This window comes from Globicephala melas, chromosome 7 (assembly GCF_963455315.2).
Source record: "Globicephala melas chromosome 7, mGloMel1.2, whole genome shotgun sequence".
NCBI lineage: Eukaryota > Metazoa > Chordata > Mammalia > Artiodactyla > Delphinidae > Globicephala > Globicephala melas.
Window position 1 is genome coordinate 2614778 of NC_083320.1, and position 17315 is coordinate 2632092.

Sequence of the window (17315 nt, forward strand, 5' to 3'; positions counted from 1 at the left end):
TAAAGACCCTTCTCCACTGCACGGAACCAGGGCTGAGGCAGGGAAAGTACAGGCAAGGCCAAGAAAGGAAGAACTCAAAGAATGACAGGGGCAGAATGAAAGGACACAGAAGCCAGTCTGAAGGAGCCCCCACTGGCCAAATCAGAGGCCATCTGAGCGTTAAAATAACGATAAAACTAAATTGGAAACCATGAGCCCATAGTGATATAAATAATTAAAATGAAAGTTAGTGAAGAACAGGATACTTACGTGGTTCCAAAGCGCTTCCCCACAAAGTATTATTTACTACAAAAAGTAACCTGCCAGTGGAGAAGCCTGGCAGACACCGTGAGATCCGAGGCAGAACGGGACAGATTAAAACACATGCCCCGTGACGGGACCCAGTGAGAAGAGCAGGGCCTTGCTTCTGGGCTATTCCCGCCCAAGACGGTAACAATGGTAACAATGTAGCAGCGCTCATTTCCTGGGGCAGGTGGCCCTGTTGTAGTGCAGAGAATGCCCCTGTTCAGAGAACTTACTCAGGAAAGTATGCGGGAGTGATAACAGCGATTTGTTCTCAGAGAGTTCAGAGGGGAAACTTCTTTGTATTGTACGTGCAACTTTTCTCTAAGTGTAAGATTACTGTGAGAATTAACTGTGGCAACATATCCAGGCACGTGGCTCAGGGCCTGGCCCATAACAGAAGCTCACCAACCCCGGGGCACGATGACTGTTGCTGCCACCCCAGGATGGGCTTCGGAGAAGGCCTTCCTTCCCTAGAAGCTAAGCCGGCTTCACCCAGTCGAGGGCTGAATGTGGAGCCCAGACTAACCCGAGGAGCAGAGCGGGAGCGGCCCTGGAAGGAGGGCCATGACACACACTCCTTTTTCACTTTAAACATCCCCATCAGTCATCTCTGAAGTATCTGAAAGTGCTCAAAAGTGGTCCTCACAACTTTAAATGTCTTCTAAATCTGCTTTTCTTCAAAAGTAGCTTTTAAAATTATTTAAAAGTATTTTCTTTGCCTTGTTTAGCTGTTACTATTACAACATAATTGTCTATCATTTTTCACTGCAAGTGACTCTATCTGTAGTACGGTCAAGCTTTTAAAAGCTACCTGGAAACCTAATCAGTCTCAAAGATATTAATATGCGGAAATTACTCCTGAGTTTCAAAACCTAACAAATAAAACTTTTATAGCACACCTTGTCTGTAATATGCGGTACCCATGGAAGAGTATTAGGATACAGTGCATTTATTTGTAAATAATCTATAAATAGCAATGTCTAAAAAATACACATTTCTACTTTATTTTAAGATCTGTTTTTCTTTAAGGGATTTAAGAATATTCTCTAAAATTTATAGCTTATGTAGAGCAAAACCCTGACATAAAACAAGCCCTTCACTAAGTGGCCATCAGTCCTGGCCTCTGTGACAAGGATTATGGAAAGGCTTTATTCGTCATTAAAGGGTTCCGCCTGCTGGGGAGAGAATGTTTTAGAGATTTGATTAGAAAACCTTGATAATGCTCCAATATGAAAAATTATACATGCGTCACTGCTGTAAGTAGGAAATCAAGTATTTCAATGCCAAGCATTTCAGTTTTCCTCGACTACAGCACCGCTGTGACCCGGACCCCAGGAGAGCGGCAGGGCCGTGCCCTTGGTTCCTCCAGCTCGGTCTCGCTGACATGGCCATGTGGCCCAGATTACATTAGAAGCTCAAGGAAACCTAATTCATTCATCCAGGTCTGGTCCTTCCAGCAACAGAGCTTCCCTGGAAGCTGCTTTTCAAGTCATAAGTAAACACATAGGAACAATAAAGAGAGGGGAACTAGCAAAATAAAATAAACGTGTTTCTCACTTAAAACAGTAAGCACAAATGGGTATGTTTCAGGATGGACCAAAATAACTAAGAATAAGAATAGTTACCAGGAAATAAATGTCTTTGTTTAAAGTGAAGACAAAGACATATGGATTTCAGGATTAAACCAGTTCTAGGAACGAGCTGCTCCACCCAATCCACACAGCACAGGTTCTGCCCCTGCAAACTGGGGGGTGGGGGAGGGGGCGGTTTCTGGTGAATCTGAGATGTGTCCCCAAGCAGCCCACGGGCCCTACTGCGTTAAGACCCTCTGCCCAGGAGCAGAATAAGAGCTGGGCCCCAGGCCTTGGGCGTGAGACCTCAGCAAGGTACGGAGACGCCCGGACCCCAACTTCCTCAGCAGTGCAGTCCTCCCCCAGTATCCGGGGATTGGTTCAGGCCCACTCCCGAACCCCAGACACCAAAATCTTCGGATGCTTAAGTCCCTTATGTAGAATGGCGAAGTGTTTGCATATAACCAAGTCACATCCTCCAGTATACTTTAAATCACCTCTAGATTATTCATAACACCTAATACAGTATAAATGCTACGTAAATAGCTGTAAATTTAATGTAAATGCCATGTAAACAGTTGCCAGCACTGCAAATTTAAGTTTTGCTTTTTGGAACTTTCTGGAATTTTTTTTTCTTGAAATATCTTCTGTCTGAGGTTGGTTGAATCTGTGGATTCAGACCCCACGGGTGCAGAGGGCCCACTGTAAATCATCGATGGTACCGGGCAGGGCTCTGCACAAGGTGGTGAGGTTACAGGAGATGCTGTATGGGGAACGTGACTCTCCTACCTCTGTCACCCACGGACCTGCAGTCCACCTGGACCAGCAGAGACAACTGGAGACCCGCCCTGCAAGGCTGCTCTGTGCTGGGCTTCAGGGGACCAGGCCAGACCTGCACCAGCAGGCCAGCCGAGGCAGGCTGAGCCGGCAATGGCTCAGCTAGATCATTTTTACGCCACTCCTTGTAAGCCTTGATTTCTAATGTGTTTTTTTTTTTTTTCTTAAAAAACCGTTTCATGACATCTCATGGATATTTTCTAGTCTTCCTACCTGCACAAACTAGCGAGAATTACCCTTCAGTCAGGGCAGCGCACCTGCAGTCTCTTCCTGTCGACCGAGCCCGAGTCTGGCAGCTGGAGCTTCTGTGACGTGTGACGAAATCTCTCTTATTTGTCTACCTTCTGCTCCCAAGACTACCCCCTGCACTTTTCTACAGTCAGTTTGTGTAAACTCACTCTGAATCCTAACCCTAACCAACTGACGTCCACCCTGTGGCTTCCACAGCACAATCCCCTCCTGCCTTCATGAACGCGTCACAGTGAGTACAGTTAACCCCAGGCCCCACACTACCCCGTAACTGGATGTCCACCTACAGGCTCAGGCTGTCAAGATCCGTCAAACTCAAGGTATTTTTTATGCAAAGCACAGAACTTTGGAATTGAGGCCAAAATTACTTAGCGTGACAGAACTAAAATCTAGGAAAGTATAGATACAATATGATATGAATTTTAAGTTGACATTTTGAGTAAAAATATTTGTCACATCATTCACTGAGTAAACATATTAAAGAGATGATGACCATTCAATTTGGAAATGTTTATAGGACTATAGCTAATTCTTATAATCCAAGTTGTTAAGTCACATATATATTTTTTCAGGTAAAGTTTCCTCATCCACATAACAAACCACATCACAGGATATAGAGAGAAGGCCTACGTCCTCATAATTATCTTCACAAAGTTCAGATACAGACAATGTTTTGATGGTTCCTAAACCACTTTTGTGGTCTATAATATATCCATGGTATATTATCTGTAAGTATTTTGAAGTGATACTGTTGATAATTCTGTTTTAAGTTTTTTTTTTTTTTTTTTTTTTTTTTTTGCGGTATGCGGGCCTCTCACTGCTGTGGCCTCTCCCGTTGCGGAGCACAGGCTCCGGATGCGCAGGCTCAGCAGCCGTGGCTCACGGGCCCAGCCGCTGCGCGGCATGTGGGACCTTCCCGGACCGGGGCACGAACCCGTGTCCCCTGCATCGGCAGGCAGACTCTCAACCACTGCGCCACCAGGGAAGCCCCTGTTTTAATTTTATATCCAAAACTCCAAATCCCCAGCCTGTGTATTGGAAAACACTGCACTACTTGGGAATGTAAAACTATCCCCTTATTTCCAAATAAAGAAAGAAAGAAATACAAAAACCCTGTAACTCTTCATGATTACAATCAATTTCAGGGGTTCCCCAGTTTAGCTATTAAAGTCTCACCAGTGAAGAAATATCGTAGCATACGTTCCCTTTTATTTCTTTCATAGCAATTTAAACAGGAACAATATTCTTAGCAAAAGAACATCCAATAATACTAGGACCATGAACTTCCAAACTAAGAATACATTTATCAGGCGCAGGATTTCAGTTAAGCAGGGATTTGGAATAGCAGTTTTCTAACAGGGTTAAGAAATTTGTAATGAAATTGCACCATCTAGCTACCAAAATAAGAAATAACTTGACGATCTATCCAGATCACCAAAGGAAAAGAGAACACGACCGAAACCCCTGACTTTCATATAAGAATTTAGGTAATTACTATTAGCTATATTCTACTTATTACAATTAAAATATAACATGTTTGTGATAAGATCATTTTATCCATCAAGAGGCATTTCAAGATACAAGAGGTTCTCATATGCCCAAATAAGTGCTTCTCTAAGACAGTCATCCATAATCTCTATGATGTGTGGGTGCTACCTTAGGTCCTTATGACAGCTTTCCTTCAGAAGGGCAGTGAAATACATACATGCAGGTCCAATTCAACACACGCTCAGGTTCCCATCTGAAGAGATGTATGACCTCTAGCAGTCCCAGTACAACACATGGTTTATGTGACTGAGAAGATGAAGAGAGTAAGATCACCAAAACTTTAAATAAACGAAGAGAAAGAAATCTACGAAGAGGAATAGACTCTCTGAGTCCATTTCAAAATAAAGAATTTAAATGCAAAGAAAAAGCATCTGAACCTTAACATTCACAGAACAGATATAAAATGAAAAAACACCCGAGAGAAGACTGTATAAAAGGAGATTGAAAAATTAGGAGTGAGAAATCTTTAAATGGTAGTTTAAACTGAGTGAACCATCCTTGACACTGCTGGTTATTCTCCCAAGCATCTTCATTTATAAAGCTGAAAAAGCAAGCATTTTTAAAGCATAAGGAACACTGTCATAAAACTGCTTTTCTGGTTGTTTTTCAAAAACTTCATAAATCTGAAGGAAAAAAATACTTGGCATGGGCTAATATCGTACTATTAACAAAGTTTATATTTCCTCTTGAAAAGAGAGCAAGTAAGTCAGGATGATGAAGAAAATGCTCAAAGCAATCTGACTCACATATTTATTCTATAATGTATTCCTCAAGTCCATTAGCACAATAAGGAACGGCTTTTCTTCCAACACAACTTCAAAGACAGGCTGGAGAGATGCCCAGATTACAAATATGTACTTCCTTAGCATTGAAAAAAGTGCTCCTTCCAAAAAAATTAAAAGTACCGAAACTAAGGGCACACTACAAGTTACGTGGGAGCAAACACCTACTATTTGAATTTCTGAATAAGGTAGAGAAGATAAGCAATTAATATTATGATTAATACACAAAAATCATAGATAGACACGGTCTGCACATAGTCGTCCAATCACCTCTCCGTGAAATCAGCAGTGTGCACTGAAGTGTGGACACCAAAGAGAGAAAGTAAACATGCTCTGCAAGCACTCTGAAACATTTATAAAAACTGACCACAAACTAGGCCACAAAGAAAGTCTCAATTCCAAATAATCAACATCATACAGACCAAATTCTTTGAACATGCAACTATGTTAGATACTGCTAAAAAAAAAAAACCAACTTTTTAAAAACCGTTATGTTTAAAAACTAAAGACCAGGGCTTCCCTGGTGGCGCAGTGGTTGAGAGTCCGCCTGCCGATGCAGGGGACACGGGTTCGTGCCCCAGTCCGGGGAGATCCCACATGCCGCGGGGCAGCTGGGCCCGTGAGCCATGGCCGCTGAACCTGCGCGTCCGGAGCCCGTGCTCCTCAATGGGAGAGGCCACAACACTAAGAGGCCCACATACCACAAAAAGAAAAAAAGGAACAAAAAACTAAAGACCAGACTCCTAAATAGCCCACATGTTAAAGAAGAAATAACAACCAACTACTTCATATTAAAATTCAAGGAGTTTTTAGTATTCAAAAAATTTTAAACTTAAGGATATAAAGCATGCTTAAAGGGAGATGTACAGTCTTAAATATATTTGTTTAAAATTATAAAGACGAAAAATAAATGAGTTGTGTCTTTTACTCAAGAGGCTAGAAAAACTAAACACCCAAAGAAATTAAGAGGAAGAATAAAGAGTAGATATCAATGAAATGAAAATAAAAGTGAATATCTACAAAACCAAAGGTTGATTCTTTGCTAGAGGGTGTCTCCTTCAATAGTTTTTTCAAAGTCTTATCAAAGGAAAAAAGACGCAAAAATTTTTTGGAAGAAAAGGAAAACTATAACCGTAGATATATTTTTTAAATCATAAAAGTATCTCGAAAGATCTTTTTGCCATGACTCCGTAAAATGTGCATGAAATAAGCAACTTCCTAGAGAAGCTCCGTGGAAGGGACTGCTGGTTGACCCCGTGTCTGACCTCCCTACTTATAGCAAAGCTTCCTGCCCTGTGTGCAGCCCACATGTGGTAGCCGTGCTGGTTCCAGAACCCTCGGCCCCTAGCCAGGCAGGCAGCCTCCGCCACTTACCCAAGTGCCTTGCAAAATCATCATTTTCTGACCATGCCAGGCAATGAGAAAATCTGGCAAGTTGTGGTCTGTAGTGATGGAACCTCTGACTGCTAGCTAAGCAAACGGATGCCTGGAATAAAGGTGTCACTTCACAGACCCCTTCGTGACAAAGATCTGGCCAATATAATGTAAATGGAAGTAGTGTGCATCACTTCCATTAATAGCCTAAAAGAGAAGAGGTGGGCCCTTCTCCTACTTCCCTTTTCCTTCTTGCTGGCTGGAACGCAGTCGCGAAGGCTAGAGCCAACAGCCGTTGTGGCCCACGAGGTGCCCTGAGGAATGGAAGTCACGCATGGAGGAAGGAGGCAGAAGGGTCTGGATCACCACCGCCTCCAGACTGACTCGGGACCTTCCAGCCCACTTTAGCCACTGTTGCTTCAGATCTTTCCTGCACCCACAGGTAACCCTAATCCTAACTGATTCAAATATTAATTACCATAATAAACTCAAAAAGAAATAGGAGATGGAATAGACTCGCTTAGGAAAGTGACTTGGTAAAGCAAACAGAAAGGACCAGTTTGAGAGAACAGACGAGCCAGCAACAGAGACGCCAATACTAAGAAGAGTGAGAGAGGAGGAAGACCCGCAGTGGAGACAGAGAGAGGTGACCGGCACGGAGCAGGGGTGACCGGCACCGAGCAGGGCGCCAGAGAGGCACGCTGCTGTCCTGGGAGCCAAAGGGAGAGGGCACATCCAGGAAGAGCGCCCAAGTGAACCAGGTGCTGCCGCTAATTCCAGTAAGATGAGGACTGAGCATCACGAGGAGGATTTACCAACCAGGAAGGCAGGTGACCTTGACGAGAGCAACTCAGAAGAGTCATTCACAAGAGGATGGGAAGGGGTGAACTGTAGCTGGTGAGCACATCCAGTTCCACTGCGGAGCTCCGCTATGTGGGGAGGCAGGCAATGTAGCAAGGGGGAGCAGCCACAGCAAAACCAAGAAGGATGAAAACAGTTCCAGTCAACATCACAACAGGACCTTCCAATGGAACCACACAGACTGATTCTAAAGCTCATGCAAAGCCAGAAAGATTTAGGAGTAATAGCCAAGACAACCTGGGGTGTGGGAGGAGTGGAGGGGAACAATTAGAACGTCTTTCCCAGACATAGAAACATAGGACTTAAAACAGCAGAGCCCAGAAATACACCCACACACGAGGGGTCTGGGTTCACTAGAGGGCAGCACCACTCACAAGGAGAAAACAAGCAGATCCCTACCCACGACATAAACAAAAACTCCAGATTAGAGACCTAGATGTAAAAAAGAAAACAAACTATTTTAAGAAAACTATTGAGACCATCTCTACTACCAGGATAGGACAGTTTTTTTTTTAAGGCAAGAGCAGAACAACTTATAAAGAAAAAGGCTGATTAAATTTTATATCAAAATAGAAAAGTTCTGTATATAAAAAGACATTAAGTTAGACAAGTAACAGACTGGGAAGATGTTTATAGCATGAGACACAAGGGATTATTCCATGACACATGTAATATATGCAACCATAACATATACCATATATGATATTTATTATTATAGGATATATGACATATGCAACCATTTTACACACACACACACACCAATAACAAAAGGAAAAAGACCACTAAAGAAAATGGGCAAAGATGTGAACAGGCAACACACGAGAAGAAACCACAGTGTCAATTCCAAAAGCCACAAGTGCTGAAAATGGAAAGATTTTTCATAAACTTGGCACCAAAACTCATGTGAGGTTATTTTTAGCATTCTGCCCACCCCCTTAGTGGGACTCTTAATCCATGCTGTTGTGGAACTGTTCATGCATTTGATTACCTCTGACCTCAGTAGGGATTAGAGGATATACAGCATATGTACCACAGCACATTTCTAAAACCAAATACCTCTGGCATCAGGAGTTCTGCATACAGGACTGTGACTGAACTGACACCAGACGGTTGATATGAGGCCAGAGCAATCAATACAAAGCCCCTAGCACAGAGGGAGGCAACAGGTGTGTGTTGCTATTAGTATTAAATTAAAGAAACAAGAAGATACAATCGTACATCCTTCAGATTGGGCAAAAAATTTGTTAAGGGTGACAATTTAACAAATGATGCTGGAACATTTGGATACCATATGCAGAAACAAATAAATAAACTTCAATATACCTCGCATTCTATACAAAAATTAACTCAAAATATAAAACCTAAAACTATGAAACCTCTAGAAAATATATGAAGAAACCTCTATGACTGAGGGTTAGGCAAGACTTCTTAGACACAACACCAAAAGCACAACCAACCAAAAGGGCAAACCCCTACATTTGACTACTTTAAAATCCTAAACTTCTGCTCTTTGAAAGACGCTGTTAAGAGAAGGAAAAGACAAGCCACAGATTGGATGAAAATATTTGCACATCATGTCTGATAAGGGTCTCGTATCCAGAATATAAGAAGAATTCTCAGAACTCAACAGGAAGAAAACAACCAGCCTAATTTTAAAAGGGGCAAAAAAATTTGGACACTTTACCAAAGAAGATATTAGAATGGAAAAATAAGCACAGAAAAGACGTTCAACATCATTAGCAACTAAGAAAATGCAAATCAAAACCACAGGAAATTAAAAAGACTGGCCACACCAAGTGCTGATGAAGGTGTGGAGGAACTGGAACTCAACTGCTGGCTGGAATGGGAGGTGGTGCAGCCACCCTGGAAGACAGTCCGGCAGTGTTTTAAAAAGGTGAACACACGTTTACCACATGACCCGGCAGTCCCACTCCTAAGTACTTACCCAGTGGGATGAAAGTATTTGTCCACACAAAGACTTGTTCACAGCAGCTCTGTCTGCAACAGTCCCAAACCGGAAACAACCCAGATGTTCCTTGGCTGCTACGTGGGTCAGCGCACGGCGGTACACGCACACCGCCGACTACTCACTACTCAGCGGTAAAAGAAAAAGTGAACTGTTGATACACGATGCAACGTGGAGATATCGCAAAACAATCAGGATGGATAAAAGGAGCCAGACCCAATAAAAAGTATATACCAACTGAGTCCATTCATATACAGTTCTAGGAATGCAAACTAAAGTGCCAGAAGGCAGATGAGCAGCTGCTGGGGACTGGGGGGGGGGGCGCCATGGAGATAAGTGGGTGGGAGGGATGCCCAAGGCCACTTCTGAGGGCGGTGGGCACGTCCGTCATCCTGGCTGTGGCTGCACGTTGTGTGGCAACAGAGGCTTTCATTCCATCTGGAGAACAAATCGGTACAGCCTTTGACAGCACCTGGTGAAACTGCAGCTCTGCCCGCGCTCTGGCGAGCGATTCCAGGTCTGGCACGGCCTCTAAAGGACGGGGGTCGCAAATCACAGGCCCAGGCCTGGTTCTGCGGTTGTGAATAACGTCTCATTGGAACGCGGCCACACATCTGTTTACTGGTATCTATGCTACAGCCGTTTGCAAGCTCGTCAGCAGAGATGAGACGTTACAATGGACACTGTATGGCTCTGAAGCCTTAAATATTTACTATCTGGCCTTTTACAGAGGACGTTTCCTGACCACTGCTGGAGAGAGACACTGGCTCTTGTGTGCCAGGGCACACGCTAAGGAGCCCGTGGAAGCACTGTTCACAAACAGCGAAAGGTTGAAGAATCCTAAATGTCCATCAGTAAAGGAATTAATTACTGACAAACACTGGAATACCATTCATCAATTAAAATGAATAAACTAGAAACATCACGCTGTCTGAAGAAAGCAACTTGCACGACAAATCAACAACAGGATAAAGTTACAAACTCACAAAGCAATGCAGATACACGTAAAAGTAAGGAGCACACCAAACGCATCTTAGTGGTTTTGCCCTCGTGAGAACAGGATCAGAGCGAGGACAGAAAGGACTTCAACTTTCCCAATACATTTTAACTTATTTTTGAAAATCTAATTAAAACGTTTTTAGAAGACCCACAAGTTAAATTTAAATCTGATGTCTATAACATACCAAAGGAAAAAAAGCAGAGAAACTTGCTGACTTTTCCCGCCCAACTGTAATACACATCGCCCCTGACTTCAGAACACTCACAAACTGTACTCCTTTAAAGCCCCAAATGTTCACCAAACGAGGGAATTTCTTCCCTTTTATCTTCTGAAGTCAGAAGATCTACTAATCTGAAATCTACTCTTCAGAGGAAACTGAAACACAGGCCTAGTGTGCTTTGCAGAAAAACATAGCTATAAAATTTAAAGCAACTGAAGCTTCAAAGGTTACCTACAGTAACAGCCCGAGGCCCACACTGGAGGTTCCTGACAGGGTTGCAGAAACACTGCCAGGGACACCGGGACAAGTCCTCAGGCCTATGAAAAGGACTATGACATATTAAAATTCCACAGCAACAGACAATAAACCGCAGAAAGAGTTTTTCTCTTTTCAGAAGAGCTGGCGGTGGTGCTGCCGGCAGAACTCAGGCTACGCTACTCTCCCGTTACTGCTGTAAAGGGCTCCCTCTAACGGCGGGCTCTACCATGCAGCTCTCCTCAGTAGCTATCAATCCTGCAGGCCGTATCTGCATGCCAAACCAGGACATTTTAAGCAAAATTATCTAAAACAAATAACCGTTCATTCAACTGCAAGGAAAGAAAAGTGTCTGTGGGAGTGTGTGTAAAACTTACTGGAACTGCTGGCTGCTGACAGAGCAACTAACCAAGAAACTTCCGATAAAAACCCAAAACAGGGCTTCCCTGGCGGCGCAGTGGCTGGGAGTCCGCCTGCCGATGCAGGGGACGCGGGTTCGTGCCCCGGTCTGGGAGGATCCCACATGCCGCGGAGCGGCTGGGCCCGTGAGCCATGGCCGCTGAGCCTGCGCGTCCGGAGCCTGTGCTCCGCAACGGGAGGGGCCACAGCAGTGAGAGGCCCGCGTACCGCAAAAAAAAACAAACAAAAAAACAAAATGAAGATTTATTCTTATTTTTTTAAGGCGCGATAACGGAAACCTCCCCGTGGCATTTGAGGCCCACTACCCGGCCTGCAGGTATTCACCCCAGGTCACGTGCCCAAGGGTAGTGGCTGGTAGGAGGCCGTGGGTTCCAACAAAGCCACATCACACACCTGTAAGGGAGACGGCTGGAGGCCACATACAAATAGCACGTGTATTTAAAAGCCAGCCCTGAAAACGTCCCCCGACTCTTACTTTGTCATCAGCCAGGGCCATGCAGACAGCCTGCCCACTCTGTGCAGGGAGAAGGGATGCACCCGGCAGGAAGGGGTCAACAGGGGGTCAGAGCAGAACAGGCCTTGGACCCTGACTCCTGAGCTCCCAAGCAAGGCCACTGCCCTACCCAGGACGGGACTGGATGTGGGTCCAGGGAAGCAACGTCGCCCCCCAAAAGCCCCAAATCTTCTATCCTCCCAACTGGAGGGTGGGGGAGATGGGAAGGGGATTGTAAACATGTAAACAGACATTACTGATAATCACAACATTTGAAAGATGCTTCTAGTTTTCAAATGTAAATGTGTGAAACAGACTGCTAAAATGCCACTGTTGCCAAAAATCATTTTGTTACCTTCTCTCCAGGTTTGGGTGACTGCTGCAACTTCTCATAATCTTTCTTAGTCTCCAAAATTTTTTTGACAAGTCCTCCTGTTGAAAACCAGTGGTTTTATGTTAAAGTGATTCTCTGCCCTAAGAAGCTATCCTGTTCTAAAGGGGTGGGGGGCTGGGGGTGAGGAGGGATACTTAGTTCTTATCCTTTCTCTCTCTATACTGAAACGGCTTCAGATAATCATTGTATGATAAAAGGTCAAAGCAATTCTCTCAGCCTATTGTAGACTAAGTACGAATACTTTTTTTATATTGGGACAAGTCATCAACTTTTTTTTTTTTTTAAAAGGATTACTCGTGGCATAAAGATCATATGAAAAACCATTTGAATATATCTTGTTTGGTACATTTGACCTTGGAACTATGTGAATATTTCACATAAGGGAATATTTTACATAGGTAAAACAAAATTAAATCAAAAATTTCAAAGCCTAAAACTTGAAAGCAAAATGAAACTATAAACGTAACAGTATCGAAACCTTGAAGCATCATGAACTGTTAGCTCATATTTGAAATCGTGTATCCACTGAATCAGAAGCTGGAGCAGTGTCACAATCCGTGCTCTGCAGGACTGAGACCCGAGGAAGAAGAGGTTCATCTGAAACCCTGAAATCAGACCTGCCTCCTTCCCCTTGACCCTGTTCCCGCCCCACCCCCCGTTACAGCTATGCAGGCCAAACACACTTATCATCACGTCCACCTTCTCCCATCATGCCTTGCAACCAGAGCCCTAAGACCCTGGAGGTACATCAGAGAAAACCCACAGGAGCAAATGCCTCCCTTTTTCCGGTTCTGAGGGACCATGAAGCAAATATCATGAAAGAGTCCCTTCTAATTGCTCCTTGAGGACAGAAGCGATGGTGACTTTTTCATTTTGGTTTTTTGCTTTTGCTTCTTAATTTTTTATAAATAAATAAAAAGTAAACATAATAGTATCATGCTGGCAAGCATAACCGGACAGAGAAGAATCGGTTGCACGTCCCTAATGGGATGTGCACTGAGAACAAAAAGGCAAGCAGATCTGCCAAAAACGATCCTCAGGTGTTTCCAGTAATCACGTCGTTGTTAACCACCAGTGGTGTTGCTCTGAACTGCTGTGAGTGCACAATGTAGGGTAAAGACACAAACAGCTACTGCTGCTGGGAGCCAGGATTGGGGCACGAGACAGGAACGAACGTACCTGCAAAAATAAACTTAGGAAGAACCCTGCAATCATAAATCTAAGTTGGAAATACCAGTACAAACTCAGGATATACTTTCATACAAAAAAATTAGAAAACCCCCAGAAACAATGACCAACCCAGAAGCAAGTTGCAGCCAGGCTCCTTAGAGACACCGGGCAGGAAATACACAAAACGAGCCTGAAACATCTGTCCTACCATAAACAAGGAAGCTACAAAGTCCACTGGGACGTGTCAAAAGGCCCCCAAGGCCAAACACTGGACAACAGAACATCAAGGAGAAAACTGAGATGGACTGAAATGGAACACGTCAAGCGTGTTAAAAACCATGACATCATACAGACATCAAGCGCTTGCTGCGGCAGCACATACACTAAAATTGGAACGACACAGAGAAGATAAGCATGACACTTGTGCAAGGATGACATGCAAATTCGTTCCATATTCTTGTACATCAGCTACTCCAATAAATATTAAAAAAAAAAAACCCACCACCACCACCAAAGCCCTCGTTAGTCACCCCTGAAGGTGCCAGGAGACAAATGCACTATTAAGAAAACTGATCAATGAAGGGGAAGCACGAAGCTGGGCCTCGGAGCGGCGAATTCCTGCAGAGGGAAGCCTCGCAGTGTGGAGACTGCCCACCAAAACGTGCTGGAGGGGCGAGGGGGCGGGACGAGAATGGTCACCGTCCCCACAACCCTCATGAAACAACAGACTGAGACCAACCAACAAGCACAGAGACGGGCAGGTGTGATGAAGAACCAACACCACTTGTCAAGTGTTCTTGCCCGAAAAACCTGAATCTGACCAAGTCTCTAGAACCAATTTACAGGAACCGAAGCACATGGAAGAAACCCACAACACTGGGGTGTGACAAGCAACACCCAACGGTGAGGAACTCTGCTGGACAACCGACCAGCCTCTTCAACAAATAAACTACGAGGGGGATGGGGTGGTAGGGGACCTAAGGCTAAGAGCGGATTCAGAGTTAGATCCACCAGCTGCAAACACAGGGACCCTATTTGGATTCTGACTCATACAAACCAGAAGAAAAACACACAAAACCACTGGGAAAAAAAACAGGCATTTGATGATATTAAGGAAGGACTGCTTTTTTTATATATAGTAATGGAGTGACGGTTATGCCTTTTAAAAAAGAACATGTTTATGGCAAAAATGATGCTCTCCAGGACTCGAAAGCAGTCGGTGGAGACTGAGGTCAGACCAGATGACCGCTCACCGCACAAGCTGCACGACCGTCAGGGGCTCACGAGACTATTCTCTCTGCTTCTATAAATGTTTGAAATCAAGGAAGACATTGTGCTTGGGAAGAAAACAATATGACAGAACTGTCGACCTGGGAAGGACTTCAGGGGTCATCCAATCCCACAGTCTAACCGTGCAGAAAAGAAGTGATGTCATCCCCACAACTGCCTACGGCTGCCCTCTGGGGTCCTGGCCACCCCCCGCCCCCCAGCAGCTTCCATCGCCTCCCAGAATAACCCACACATGGAGGAGGCATCCGTGCCCACGGCATCCCATCTACTGCTACTCAGACCCCTGACCAAACCCTGGCAGACAAAGCTCATTTCACCAGATCCTTTCACAACACACAGAGCAGACACACGTGTGCACACACAACCCCACGACTCACCGTGCTTCTCATCTTCTAATTCCACCGCCTGTACCTGAGCAGGAAAGGAAGGAGAAGAAAAGGAGATTCAGATTTGTTGGAATCTCAAACTTATGCTTGCATGCATCTCAGCAGAGGTGACAAAATTAAAGATGGCAGAGAACTAACTGAAACGCTGGAGGAAAATGCCGTCTACACAAATCTCTAAGTTGGAGAATTAATTCCAGTGCTGTCTGAGTGTGATTATTAAACACACGCTGTGGCTGACCAACCATTTCAAGCTCTGACGTCTCAGAGAGCTGCGGGGCGGCCTCCACCACAAACTGGTCGGCGTCCTCACTGTCAGAATTCTGTGACTCTACGATCACATTTGAGACGGTTTTACCACTTCCTGTCCTAAATGAAAAGAAATCAGATTAAATTAGAAACGTTCTCCAGGTCACACGTCCTCATCAATCCCAGCATCCGGAACTGTGTCTGAGGTTCCCTGAGAGGAGGCCGGAGCTGAGACGCAGTCTGCGAACGTGCAGTCTGGGGAAAGCCGCCAGGCCCCGCCCCACTGTGCCACCCCGCCCCGCGCCGTGCCCTCCTCCCAGCCGAGCTCGCTGCGGGACCAGCCCTGGGCCTGCAGCCCCTCTCCAGGAGAAGCCCGGTCTCCCAAGTCGCAAATCTCAGGGCAGGGGTGGCACTCACTGGTGGCCCTGCTGGCCAGTGCCACCCCAGACCCTGATCCTTGGTCTCTCGCGGGAACACAGCAGCCTCCTCGAGGCCCCTCATTTGGCTGCTGGGTGCTGTCCCTGACCTACGGCCCCGCCCAGCACCCTCACTTACACACAGCCTCTCCCCGAGGGCCTGCCATCATTCTGGACCAGTCCGATGTCCACGGGCTCCTGACCTGGTCTCCCTGGTAACCGCCTCCATCCAAGGGCTCTCTCCTGCCTCCAGTGGCCACCGCCGGAACTGCCCCGCCTACTGTCACCCCGCGGCAGACCACCACCAGCTGCCTGCTGCTTAGGCACTGACTTCTGCTGCGCGTGCACTTGGACCACAGCCCCCGGACCCCAACACTCCATGGCTCCCCACCAGCCCCTCCTGCCCTCATTTCTTCCCTACCAACCTGACACAGTTACGCTTCAACAAATACCCTTCAGCCCCTGCCACTATCTCTCCAGCGCATGTACACACGCGTGCACACACACCCTTCAGTGGGATGGGAGGTCCGGAAGCAGTCCCTGCACTTGGGTGTGAGCTCTCAACACAACACCCGCTTCCCACTAACACCTTCGGCTCCACCCCCAGGGTCCTCAGACACTCCCAGCCGCCCGTCCTGCCCCACCAGGACCGACCTTGTCTCGTCCTTGGTCTTCCACGCCCTCTGTACACCCCGTCCGGCCTACATCCCACCACCTCCAGCTCCCGAAAGCCTCCCCACATCCTTCCCCTCAGCAAACCCTCCCCACCCTCACCCTCGCCCCCGAACGCTGCCGCCACGTGCCTGCCCTGCGAGGCCTTCCTCCTTCTGGCCTCCGACCGCCAGGTCCCGAGGAGGATCGAGGTTTTCCTTGGGCTTATGGAGGCTTCCAGATCTTTCTCCCTAAAATCTCCCAACTCTGAATCTCACGTTGTCAGAGATTCCCCGAGAATCAGAGTCTCGTCCTGAACCCCATCATGAGTGCCGCCACCTGCCAATCCCGGGCCTCACCCCGCACTCCAGGCTCCTGGCTTCACTCTTGAGGATTTCAAGGGCTGAGAAATCACTCCCAGAGTGATGCCTAGTCACTGCCACTGACAGCAAATGCTTAACCGCGGATCCAAGCACGCACTCTGTGGCCTCCCCCACCCATCTTCCCAGCTCCGGCCAGAGAACAAAGTCCACGCGATGCTGAGCCATCACTCCACCCCACGTGCCCTGGGAGGCACGCCACAGACCTCTGGGGTGTGGCTGCTTGTCCTCCACAGGATGCTCAGCAGCATCCTTGGCTCCAAGCCCCACCTAGAGGCCAAGGGCCTCCCCTGCACCTCCTCCCCAATCACGGTGCTACAAAACGCCCCCAGATGTGGCCCCGGGCTGGGGCGGCCCCCGGGTAGGACCTCTGCCCTCGCCTGTTCACCAGCCCCTCTCGTGGAGGACACTATCCACCACCTCCTCTCTCCTCTGAGCCCTGCCCCTCCTCGCCCAGACTCGCTGTTGGCTCAGGAGAAAGATGAAGAGCCAGGGTCTCACCTCCTGGGATCTCGCCCACC

The 17315-nt window shown here is 46.3% G+C and overlaps 1 protein-coding gene and 1 pseudogene across 4 annotated transcripts in view; one reads left to right on the forward strand and one right to left on the reverse strand.

The window, feature by feature from the left end:
* Positions 1-17315, reverse strand: part of TRAF3IP1 (TRAF3 interacting protein 1) — a 67493-nt gene that overhangs the window by 23925 nt on the left and 26253 nt on the right. For 3 of the 4 annotated variants that reach the window (XM_030859393.2, XM_030859034.2, XM_060301619.1), the window contains 3 exons: positions 15344-15467; positions 15093-15126; positions 12217-12293 (listed from right to left, as the gene is read on the reverse strand). In XM_030859393.2, coding sequence (XP_030715253.1) covers positions 12217-12293; positions 15093-15126; positions 15344-15467 — 235 coding nt within the window. The remainder of the gene's footprint in view (positions 1-12216; positions 12294-15092; positions 15127-15343; positions 15468-17315) is intronic. The other variant, XM_060301620.1, reaches the window with a different exon arrangement.
* On the forward strand, positions 13785-13884 carry LOC115852943 (U6 spliceosomal RNA; annotated as a pseudogene).